Source organism: Lagenorhynchus albirostris, chromosome 10, assembly GCF_949774975.1.
Source record: "Lagenorhynchus albirostris chromosome 10, mLagAlb1.1, whole genome shotgun sequence".
NCBI classification, from domain to species: domain Eukaryota; kingdom Metazoa; phylum Chordata; class Mammalia; order Artiodactyla; family Delphinidae; genus Lagenorhynchus; species Lagenorhynchus albirostris.
In genome coordinates, this window is record NC_083104.1 from 82,925,806 (window position 1) to 82,938,910 (window position 13,105).

At 40.0% G+C, this 13,105-nt stretch overlaps 1 protein-coding gene across 1 annotated transcript; it reads right to left on the reverse strand.

Annotated features, from left to right (window-relative positions):
- Positions 1–3,583: 3,583 nt before the first annotated feature.
- LOC132527936 (zinc finger and SCAN domain-containing protein 31-like) lies at positions 3,584–8,081 on the reverse strand. Its single transcript, XM_060163941.1, is given in 4 exon segments — positions 3,584–3,658; positions 3,660–4,408; positions 7,233–7,362; positions 7,653–8,081. Coding segments are annotated over 4 exon segments (1,383 nt in total).
- Positions 8,082–13,105: the final 5,024 nt, after the last annotated feature.

The following is a 13,105-nucleotide window of genomic DNA, read 5'->3' on the forward strand; positions in this document are numbered from 1 at the left end:
TTACCTCCGAAGTGCTTTGAATGTCTTTAAAATGGACTCTAACATGGAAGGCATACTTAAGCAAATAAGACACAATTTTGATGTAAACAGCCCAGAGAAACAAGTCTTGATATAACCTACTACTCTACACAGCACCCTTTAAAAGGAATTGCACATAACACCCCTGTGCAATATCAGTGACACTGATGTTAACAGCTTCTTCTGCTTTTTTCTATATATCTGTGATGGTTAAATTTTATATGTAAACCTGGCTTGCCTACGGTGCCCAGTTGTTTTAGCACTAGTGTAGATGTTGCTGTGAAGGTATTTTGTAGATGGGATAAACATCTTCAATCTGTTGACTTGAAGCAAAGGATATTACCCTCCATAATGGATGGGCTTCATCCAATCAGCTGAAGCCCTTGAGACAAAACTGATATCCTCAAGAGGGAATTTTGCCTTAAAACTGTAACACAGAAATCCTGCCTGAGTTCACCTGCCAGCCTGCTCTGCATATTTTGGACTGAGTAGCCCCCAGTCATCTGAGCCAATTCCTTTTTTTTTTTTTAAAGAATAATATATACTGTTTCTCTTAGAATCTCGACTAATAACCAAAATCCTATTCATCCGTAAAGTCCCACAAATGCCCACCTTCTTTATATACTTTCCCAATTCTCCCAGGCAGAACTGTTTTTGATTTGTGTTCATTTATCCTTGTTTTGTATTGTAAATTTTCTTTCTTGAATTGTAAATTCACCAATGAATCTGTGTTTTATTTACCTTTTTAAATACCCTTAAAATGCATGACACATATGTATGCAATAACCGTTCTTTAAACACATATCTTCAGAAATGTATACTAGCCAAGTCACTGTGGAGAGACCTGTTATATTTACTTTTGTAAACACATGCCTAACTCTAAGGTTAGCAAGTCCACAAAGGTAACATTATTGACACTTATGTATGTTTTCATTATTTTTATTTAAACTAAATCAAGAAATACAAGTATCCCCTACTTTTTGAAAATTTGCTTTACGCCTCTTCGCCTTTACAAATAAAGACCTACATTAGTACCTGTTTTCACTAACTGAAAGAAAGCCGAAGAGGATTTTGTTTGCCAAAAAGGGTGAAAAGCGAAAATAGCGTTCAACATTTGTTTTGCAGCCAGCCTTGTAGAGAGGTATCGTGCAAATCAAGCAAGTGGCACCACCAAGCTCCTTCCCTGGGAACTACACTCAGCATCTCAGCATTAAGCCACTATAGCTTTGAACTGTGTCTGTGAGCATCTGTGCTTTATCTCGATTTTGTGCATTCGTTAGCAAAATGTGTCCTAAGGTAACTGCCTCTTTGCTTTATGTCATTTCGGCTTACAAAAAGTTTCATAGTAATGCTTCACTTTCAGGTAGCAGGGGAAACCTGTATCCTACTTTTCAAATTTCTCAATTTATGGTTTTCCATTTTTTGCAAACAACCTATCAAAAAGTCAAGGATGACTTCACCTTGTTTCTATTTAGTTTACTCTGCTATTAAATAAAACCCTCCTCTGAAGTAGTCATTCTCCAGATAAGCAAATTCAAATGTCTCCAGGGCTCAGACACATAATGAAGCTGGAGTGTGGGACATGGAAAGAACTCGTAGGTAAGAGGTCTGGCCCAGTGATGCCAGATCTTATTTTTTTCAAAATAATACGGAAATCCCATTTCTGCATAAAATTTCTAAGTTTTTTTAAGGTGACAGCTAATTCAATTCCTAAAAACAATGAATGAGCTACACAAATGTCTGCCAAATGTATCTGATGCCAGTTTTCATCTCTGGCATAGTTCCCACTGCCAGAAAAGCTCAGTTCATCAGCACATTTCACAGGAGATTTCATCCACTTGGTTGAAAATTCCTCAAATGTACCAGTATTCTGTGAAAGTCTGCATTTTAAATTTCAAGGTGTCTCACTTCAGGGAGATTTAATGTTCTATCCACTTCTCTTTTATTTTTGTCATAGGTATTTCCCTCTGACCTGTAGATGTCAACCTCTAAGGTATTTCCTACCTGAGCCTTGAAACAAGGCAAAACAAAGTAAGTGATGGCACTAAGGATGAACAATTAGCACCTCCAGAGTTTTCCAGGTTGGTATTTATTTATACCGTCCCTATAAAAATATGAATATAGTGAAATACCCCACTTTTATACACTTTCTACCTTATAAACTTTCTAGTTTCTCAAATCCTCCTAATAGTGAAAAGTATATTTCTTTCAGAGTAGAAGACAACACCAATGCTTTTCAGACTGTCTATTCCAAAGGTTGAAAAGATAAACTAAAGCATAATGAGGACATAGGTATCCAGACGATAACAGTGGACAGTGAGGGAGCTGAGCTTGAGATCTCTACTGGTTTTTAGCATAAGAAAGTCAGAAAGATGTAGGAGAAGCATTATAGACTCTGCTACCTGATGTCTCTTCAATCCCACTACCAATATGGGATCAAGTCCAACTGGCATGCTGGATGGTCAAAGGTATTTCTGGGGTTTTTTCCTAGAGATAAACTGGAGGAGGAATGTGTATCACTGAGATTCAAAAAGAAAAAGAAAAAAAAAAAGAGTACATATGAATAAACAGCACTCTTGAGGGCACAGATATACATTATAACTCTTTCCTAAAAACTATGCCTTTTTTCTAAGTTGACAAAGTGAGAAGCAAGGCCTAAAACTTCCTGTGCTGCCTTGACATCTTTGAGCCTCACAGGGACCCAAAAGCCTAACCATCGGTTCCTCTGCTCTTGCTATATATGCCTCCCACCCAGCAGGAAGTGACCCCACTTGGCTCGTTCCCCGTCAGCTGGACTAGCTACACTCCTCAACCTACTGGGTTTCACCTCCTTGCCTGCCCATGAAATTATTCAAACAAGCCAATCACATCCTCCCAAGGAAACCAGACATCACCCCATCTTATTACTACAAAGCCTGTATCCCAAAGCTCCTATTTGTTCCCTCTGCTCCCAAGTGGCCCTCCTCCCCTAGGCTATAAGCGGCTAATTAACTGCTGTCGATCCCATCTGTCCAGTCCAGTGTCGGGTGTCATGTGTTTGGCCATCTTCCAAATCCTAGGGTAGGACTTCTTCCCTCACCAACAGGGTGAAGAGAAGGCAAACAAAACAGCAAGCTATGTCGTTGAGTAGTCACTTTTAAGTGTAACTTACCTAGCTTACCCCTCATTTATATAACTTTAACAACAGCATCACTTTCCCTGTTCATCCTGCTAAGTTCTCCTTTGCATAGTATACAGTAGTAGTAACAGTCTCAGTGATCTTCTGTTCAAAATCTGAGAGCCACTGAATCATCAGGCTATTCAGGGTATGTGATGGTAGTGACTTCAAGGAGCAAAAGTGCTTAAGGACCAAAGGAGAAGGACCAAAAGAATGGGAGAAAGAAATAGCAGCATCCACAACAGACTCAGGCCAAAATGTGAATGGTCTGCTCCATTGACAAGCTACCAGCTTCTTTCAATCTGTTGGATGATATCAGAATCTCTTCTAGTTTGGCTACTTACAATAACAATGGAGACACCACATCCCTAATTTCTTGAATTTATTACACAGTGATTGGGTCTGTATTCAGCATAGCTTTCTAAAGTGTTCAGTAAGGCCTGATTTATGATTAAAGGCCTTCTTACAATTAGGATACAGAAACAGACTTCTGCCCTCTGTGGATCCTCTGATGACGAACAAGGCTTGACCTCTGAATGAAGGCTCGTCCACATTCCTCACACTGATAGGGCTTCTCCCCAGTGTGGATCCTCAGGTGCTGAGTGAGGCTGGTGCTCCCTCGGAAAGCTTTCCCACATTCCTTACACATATACGGTTTCTCTCCAGTGTGACTTCTCTGATGTTCCATGAGTCCTGACCTCTGAGTGAAGGCCCTCTCGCACTCATTACATTTGAAGGGTTTCTCTCCAGTATGGATCCTCAGATGTCCAATAAGGTGTGAACTTTGACTAAAGGATTTACTGCACTCTTTACATCCATAAGGTCTTTTCCCAGTATGGATCCTCTGATGAAGAACCAGGCCTGTGTTTTGACTGAAGGCTTTCCCACATTCATTACACTGATAGCGTTTTATTTTATTATGAATTTCCTGGTGTGAAAGAAGGGCTGATTTATAACTGACTGCTTTTCCACATTGATTGCATTTATAAGGTTTCTCTCCAGTGTGAATTCTCCAATGTCGAACAAGCCCTGAGCTCTGAGCAAAGGCCTTTCCACACTCCTTACATTTGTGTCGTTTTACTCTCATGGGGTTGACCTTTTGCTGTTCTGATTTACCCCTATATTGAAAAGTTTCTCCACACTTTGGATCCTGGAAAGCAACCAATGATTTCCTTTCTGCAGAAATCTGCTTTGGAGCAAATTCACCAGTCATATTCCTGGTCTCAGCTCCTGCTGAAAGAGCAAGTCGATTATTTAAGTGCCACATGTCCCACATAAATGTTTGGAAGTAAGATTAGTAATAATAATTGATAACATTATGAATGCTTATTAATATCAAGGATTGTGCTAAATAAGCAAGAACTATCATCCTAATGGTTTTTGATACTCACTGCACCTATGAGTCATAGAGAATAAAAATAAATAAATAAAACATGTTTGGGCCCCAGCCCAGATCTAAAAACTCAGAATGGCAGGAAAGAAATGTAAATTTCCCAAGAGTCTTCAAAGGGCCCCCAATGAACATACCTTCTAGCATTCATCCCTTGTGTAGTCCACCCCCCTCCCACACAGGGTCTAGGCTGGCCTGTGACTTGCTTTATCCAACAGAATATGGTGAAAGTGATGATACGTCAGTTCAAGGATTAAGACTTTAAAAAGATGCTTTTGAGATCCCTGAGTTACCATGTAAGAAGTCCAGTTACCCCACTAAAGAGTGAGAGAATGAGATAACCTGAGGCCCATGCATCTCAGAATCTTGCTAAGCCCAGTTTTCTAGCCATCTCCTGCTAAAGTATGAGAAGCGAGTGAAGTATCTCGAGCATCACAGTCCAGGCAAGCCCCCTGATAACTACAGCTTAAATTGATATCATGTACAGTAGAAGAACCATCCTGTTTATCCCAGTCAATCCAGAGAACTGTGAGAGATAACATAATGGTTGTTCCTTTTAGTCACTAAGTTTTGGGGTGGTTTGTTACATGGAAATGGGATAGCTAAAACACCAAGTGATCACCCAATATTTGGTGATGCTCACAGCAACACAATGAGCTGGGTAATAGATATAGCAACTGAAACACAGAAATTAAATAATTGGTCTGTGGTCACATGACTATTAAGTGATAAATCCTGGCCTGAAACTCAGGTTTATCTGAATTCAAAGACCGCGCTCTTTATTTTTACTATAAAAGGAATAGATACTCATGGTAAAAATTTCAACAGTACAAAAGGTATAAAAGTAAAAAGTCCAAATCCCAATTCATCTTTCTCCATCACCCTGTGCCCTTTTACTTTCCCTAGAGGTAATCACTATAACATTGTTGCCTACATAATAAGTTTTCTACTTTACTCCAGTGGCTATCAATCTCTCACTGCATTTAAAGGAATTTTTTTCCTCCAATATTTTCACACAAGAGCCAAAAGACTTTTACATAAAGACATCCACTGATGCAGTGTTTAAAATAACAAAAAGAGGGAATTCCCTGGCAGTCCAGTGGTTAGGACTCCATGCTTTCACTGCTGAGGGTGCAGGTTCAATCCCTGGTAGGGGAACTAAGATCTCAGAAGCCACATGGTGCGACCAAATAAGTAAATAAATAAAATAATGAAAATACTGGAAACAGCTTAAATGCACATCAGTAGGAGACTATTAACTATTATACATGTATGCAACAGAAAACTAAACATCAAAAAGAATAAAATAACTCTACTGATAAGAATAACATTATTTCTGCATGTTTTCTCTAGGCCACAAACATCGACTGCAACTGAATGAAGGAACTGAGATTGTAGTACCCACTGATTTAACTAGAATGTAAGTTGCATGAGGGCAGAGACTTTGGCCTTCTTGTTCACCTCTATATCCCCAATGCTTAGAATACTGCTGGATACATAGTTGATGTTCAATAAATATTTGGTGCATGAATGAATATTCTCATTAGGTAAAAAAAAAAGCAAAATGCAAAGTGGTGTGTATAATATGTATGTTAAAATGTATCCAGGATTTGTTTTAAGTGGGTATGGTAAGACACGCAGACATGGAAAGGACTATACGAAGAAAGAAATTTTTTACACTCATAGATCCCAAGGAACAGAAGATGTAGTCTGCCATGCAGGGCTGCATGGGAAAGCACCACGATCGATCAGGAGGCAGAAGGGGAAGAGGGGAGAGCATGGCCTAGAGCCTTTATTGGAGTTTCCCCAGGAGGGAATGGATAAGGCAGGGTAGGTATGCTGAGTAAGCTTAGGATGGATAATTTGAATACTTTTGGCACACTCTGGGCTATAGGGATGGTCGCTAGTTCTCTGGTATCTGACCCTGGAGTGATTTAGGGCAGGGGGAATATTGGCTTGGTGTGTGAAGGTTTGATAAAGGAGATGGTTGGGGGACTGGGCTCCATATTGGTTGGACTGTATATGAAAGGCCCACTTGCAGGGGAGTCCTTTGCTGTCTCTAGGAATTAGCTAGCCCTGGGAAGGCCAGTCTGTCCATGATCAAGGCCCCAAATGCCAGAGCATCAAGAATATAAAAAAATTTTTAAATATAGGCAATACGTCAGGATACAATTTTCCCTAGAAAGTGGGGAGAGGCTTGAACATACAAGAAAAATTTTAGAAGTATATACTGGAGAATGTTAACAGTGGTTAACTCTTCGGAATGGAAATTTTATTTTCATTTCGTATTTTTCTATACTACTTGGATTTTTAAAATATAAGCTACCACTATTGTTCTATAGTAGCTAATTAAAACATATAGTACTAGGGCCCACTATAGTAAATCTATGGTAGATCTGGGTACCTGTATTGTTAAAACGGTTCCATAATGATTTGGACTCACAGTTAGAATTGTAAACCACTATCATAACCCAATTAAAAAATACCACATATCCCAATGCAAAATTAAATCAACTCTAGATATGCTCACTTTGTAAATAACCTTCTGGTGTTAAACTTATTCTGCTATTCTAGATACCACTTTTTTCACCAGAAATACTGCTTCCTAGCAGACGCTATACTCAGTGCTTCCAAAAGATCACAAAAGATTCACATTTTAAAGCTTACCATTCTCTTGCAGAGGAAAATGCTCCCAAGGATCACACTTCAGCTGGATGTTAAGTGACTGCTTTGCGAGGCTTACAGGTCCTACTTCCTTCCACAGCACTTCTTGTTTGTAATGTGCACTGGCTTGGACCTAAGGACATACAAGAAGAGCTGGGTTCATGAGAGGATCAGCAATAGTTAACTAAACCTCAAAGTTTGATTAAACATAAAATTTCCTATGGGTACAGAAAGCAGAATGATGAAGAAACCAGTGTCTTAATCAGTTCACAAAAGCAGCAGAGCTTTCAAGGGAAAACAGAGGATAATGCATCAGCCCAGAAAATAATGGTCATAAAATCCTCTTGCTTACCCATGCCCACTCTCTTTGCTGGTAGACCCCTGGGGTTCTCATAAATGAACAATAGATTACCCTTTTCCCACCTGTTGTCCTTCGTCTCCAAGTTCTGTCTCCAGATTTTCCAGCACAGTCACCACTTCCTCTCCACTCCCTGGATGATACTCCCATACCCTGGCCTGCAGCTCCTCGGGCAACATGGTCAGGAACTGCTCCAGCACCAGCAGCTCCAGGATCTGCTCCTTGGTGTGCATCTCAGGCCGCAGCCACTTTTGGCAGAGCTCCCGGAGCCGGCTCAGAGCCTCTCGAGGTCCAGGGGCCGCCTGGTAATGGAACTGCCTGAAGCACTGGCGGAAAAGTTCCTGATAAGGGTGCACATTCCCTACTTGGCGAGGCTTCTGCTCCCAAGCATGGTTCTCCTCTTCCTCTACCTTCACGATTCTCAGTCCCTCCTGCTCCTCTCGAGTGTGCACCACAGGAATCAAGGCTGCATGTTCTCTCAACTTGGTGGACATCTTAGAGTGCAATGGCTCAGGATAGGATTCACTTGTCTTACATACCAGGAATCAGGAAGAACCTTAGGATCAGAGCACTCCTGTGGGAGGAGAACACACTTAAAACAGCAGAATAACTACAGCAGTCAAGAACCTATGTCATTAATAATGAAGACTCACTGCCAAGGTGATGTTCCTGAGTAGCGGAACATTAGGAGGATAATATTCCTGAGATCCGTGAAAATAGATCAGAATTACTGAGAAAGGGCACTTGGCTGCTGATATACAGAAAAGTGCTACATAAATATTAGCATTAGAACTTCTATTGTGGGAAATAAGGCCACATTCTCAGACTTTAAAGACTTTTTAGTTTATAAGAACTACATTACAGGAAGAAAAAAATCACATGAGCCAAGGCTGGCGACCACCATAGCTCATTTACCAAGGCTTTCTTTCATGTATACTCATAATCTACCACCCCTTCATAGAACTGCTTCAGCAGGGCAGGATGGGTCTTGGGACACTCCTGTAGAGGGAAAAGGAGGCTTCCTGATGCTTAGCAAGGTAAGGGAAGATGGATCTTGCCACACTTTAGTAAACTTACTATGACAATATACACGAGCCGAGTCATAGTTATTTTTCCAGTAAAACTTTTACGACATTTAAAGGAATCAAACTACTTATACAGAGGAGTAATATACTACAGCTCCATAAACTGGTTATAGTGTTCGTTCAGGGAATAAAGGATTAAGCACCTAACCCTCAGTTGAGGCATTTCCCTCTCCCACCACAACCCCCCACCCCGCCTCCATCGTGTATGAAAGAATGAGAATTAAGCAAAATCTGAGTGGTTTATGCTGTACTATAAAATCAAAATAACAGCGACAAATCCAAACCGAACAGTAGAGAGACAAATCGTCACTGAGCTCGTTACCAAGCATTGTGTGCACGTGCTGGGGGGAGAACAGGACACGCAAGCCGCAAAGACCTCCTCCCCGTCCCACCTCTGGGCCGTGGGACAACAGAGATGGGGCGTTCTGCAGCGTGGCTGGGGAGAAGCCCGACCGCTCACCCGCAGCTCTGGGGATGACTGGCGCTCCCTGGAGACTAGCCCTGTCAGGTAGTTAAGGCAAAATCTTAAACCACCATCCCGCCGGGCCAACCAGGAACCCAAAACGGCCGAGCAAAAGGCGCCCAGGACCACGAGGCCACTTCCGGTGCCCGCCTAGGAATCCGGAGGCGCGGTCCTCTCTATGATCAACCTTACTACTCCGCCGGCTTTACTGCCTTCACCAGGTTCGGCCAGGGCGGGAGGAGCGCTTCATTCCGGCGTTTGGATTTTTATTCCCCTCTTTCTCACCCCCTGCCTTCTCGTGAGGAAATCTGAGCCAGTCGATAAAGTTCAAATCACCCACAAGGTTGCTGAGACTTGCCACACTCCAGGAGTTAGCTCAGAGCCCTTTTTGTTGTGTATTTATTATTGATGAGTGAAAGTTCTTTTTACATTCTGGATATGAGCTCTTTGTTATATGAACACCAGATATCGGCTCCGACTTCCCTTTTTACTCCCAACCGATGTCTTTTTGCTGAAAAATAGCTTTAAAAAACCTAATAGACTTTATTTTAAAAGAGTAGTTTTAGGTTTACAGAAAAAATGGAGCAGAAAGTATAGACTTCCCACATGGCCCCTCCAAACCCCCTCCCCGGCTACACAAAAAACCTATTATTAACATCTTGCATTAGTGCGGTATCTTTGGTTACAATCAGTGAGCCAATATTGATAAAGTATTATTAGCTAAAGTCCATAGTTTATATTAAGGTTAATATAAACTGTGTAATACATTCTATGGCTTTAGAAAACATAATAACATGCATCAACCATTACAAGCATCATACTAAACAGTTTCACTGCCCTAAAAATCCCCTATGCTCCACCCATTCATCATTCCCACACTCCAACCCCTATAACCCCCAGCAACCACTGATCTTTTTATGTCTCCATCGTTTTGCCTGTTCCACAATGTCATGTAGTTGGAACCAGAGTTTGTAGCCTTTTCAGATTGGCCTCTTCACTTAGCAAAAGCATATAACATTAATTTCTCCATGGATTTTCATAGCATAATAGTTCATTTCTTTTTATTGCTGAGTATTCTATTGTCTGGATGTACCACAGTTTATCCGCTCACTTACTGAAGGAAATCTTTCTTGTTTCCAAGTTTTATCAGTTATGAATAAAGCTGCTATGAACATCCTTGTGCAGGTTTTGTGTGGACCTAAGTTTTTGATTCATTTGGATAAATACCAAGGAATGCAATTGCTGAATCATATGGTAAGAGTATGTTTACTTTTGTAAGAAACTGCTAAACTGTTTTCTTAAGTGGCTGTACCATTTTGCATTCCCACAAAGAATGTATGAGAGTTCCTGTTGCTCCACATCTTCATCAGCATTTGGAGTTGTCACTGTTTAGCAATTTAGCTATTCTAATAGGTGTGTAGTGGTATCTCCTTGTTTTAATTTACAATTCCCTAATGACATATGATGTGGAGCATCTATTCATATGATTATTTACCATCTGTATATCTTCTCTGGTGAGGTGTCTATGCAGATCTTTTGCCCATTTAAAAAACTGAGTTGTTTGTTTCCTTATTGTTGAGTTTTAGGAGTTCTTTGTATATTTCAGATAACAGTCCTTCTTTAAAAAAATTCATTTTATTAAAGGATAGTTGATTTACAATGTTGTGTTTAGTTTCAGGTGTACAGCTCAGTGACTAAGTTATATACATATCCATAAAAAAGAATATATATATATGTTCTTTTTTTCTTATTATTTATTTTTATTTATTTATTTATTTGGCTGCACCGGATCTTAGTTGTGGCACACAGGATCTTTTAGTTGCGGCATGCGGGATCTAGTTCCCTGACCAGGGATTGAACCCGGGCCCCCTGCATCGGAGCATTGAGTCTTAACCACTGGACCACAAGGGAATTCCCTATATGTTCTTTTTCAGATTCTTTTCCCTTATAGGTTATTACAAAATACTGAGTATAGTTCCCTGTTATACAGTAGGTCCTTGTTGGCTATCTATTTTATATATAGTAGTGTGTATGTGTTAATCCCAACCTCCTAATTTATCCCTCCCCCTCCTTCCCCTTTGGTAACCATAAGTTTGTTTTCTATGTCTGTGAGTCTATTTCTGTTATGTAAATAAGTTCATTTGTATCTCTCTCTCTCTTTTTTTAGATTCCATATATAAGCAATATCATATGATATTTGTCTTTCTCTGTCTTACTTCACTTAGTATGATAATCTCTAGGTACAACCGTGTTGCTGCAAATGGCATTATTTCATTTACTCTTTTTTATGGCTGAGTAATATTCCACTGTATATACATACCACATCTTCTTTATCCATTCCTCTGTCAATGTGCATTTAGGTTGCTTCCATGTCTTGGCTATTGTAAAGAGTGCTGCTATGAACATTGGGGTGCATGTATCTTTTCGAATTATAGTTTTCTCCAGATATAGGCACAGGAGTGGAATTGCAGGATCATATGGTAACTCTATTTTTAGTTTTTTAAGGAATTTTCATACTGCTTTCCAAAGTGGCTGTACCAATTTACATTCCCACCAACAGTGTAGGAGGGTTCCTTTTCCTCCACACCATCTCCAGCATTTATTATTTGTATACTTTTTAAAAATTACCAATCTACCTTTTTATTGTTTATTTATTTATTTGGCTGCGCCAGGTCTTACTTGCGGCATGCGGATTCTTAGTTGTAGTGTGCATGTGGAATCTAGTTCCCAGACCAAGGATCAAACCCAGGGCCCCTGCACTGGGAGCATAGAGTCTTACCCACTGGACCACCAGGGAAGTCCCTGTATATTTTAAAAATAAAAAAATTATTTATTTATTTGGCTGGGTCAGGTCTTAGTTGCGGCAAGAGTGATCTTTCTTGCTATATGTGGGATCTTCGTTGCAGCATGTGGAATCTGTTTTTTTAGTTGCGGCATGTGGGATCTTTAGTTGCAGCACGCAGGCTTTTAGCTGAGGCATACAGGATCTAGTTCCCTGACCAGGGATTGAACCCAGGCCCCCTGCATTGGGATCATGGAGTCCTAACCACTGGACAACCAGGGAAGTCCCTATTTGTATACTTTTTGATGATGGTCATTCTGACAAGAGTAAGGTGATACCTCATTGTAGTTTTGATTTGAATTTCTCTAATAATTAGTTGATGTTGCACATTTTTTTCATGTGCCTGTTGGCCTGTGTGTCTTCTTTGGAGAAATGTCAATTTAGGTCTTCTGCCCACTTTTCAATTGGGTTTTTTTTGTTGTTGTTGCTATTGAGTTGTATGAGCTGTTTGTACATTTTGGAAATTAATCCCTTGTCTGTCACATCATTTGGAAATATTTTCTCCCATTCTGTAGGTTGTCTTTTCATTTTGTTTATGGTTTCCTTTGCTATGTAAAAAAATCTTATACAATTGATTAGGTCCCATTTGTTTACTTTTGCTTTTATTTCTATCGCCTTGGGAGACTGACTTAAGAAAACATTGCTACGATTTATGTCAGAGAATGTTTTGTCTAGGTTCTCTTGTAGGAGCTTTACGGTATCATGTCTTATATTTAAGTCTTTAAGCCATTTTGAGTTTATTTTTGTGTATGGTGTGAGTCAGTGTTCTAAATTCAATGATTTACATGTGGCTGTCCAGCTTTCTCAACACCACTTGCTGAAGAGACTGTCTTTTCCCCGTTGTATATTCTTGCCTCCTTTGTCAAAGATTAATTGACTGTAGGTGTGTGGGTTTACTTCTGGGCTCTCTATTTGCATTAAGTCTTCCAGTATAATGTTGAATGGAAGTGAGAAGGGACATCTTTGTCCTACTCCTCATCTTAGCAGGAAAGCATCTAGTTTTTTTTACCATTAAGTATGATGTTAGCTGTAGTTTTGGTAGATATTTTTCTTTAAGCTACTGCTTATCTTTTATTATTATTATTTATTTATTTATTTTTGGCTGTGTTGGATTTTCATTGCTGTACA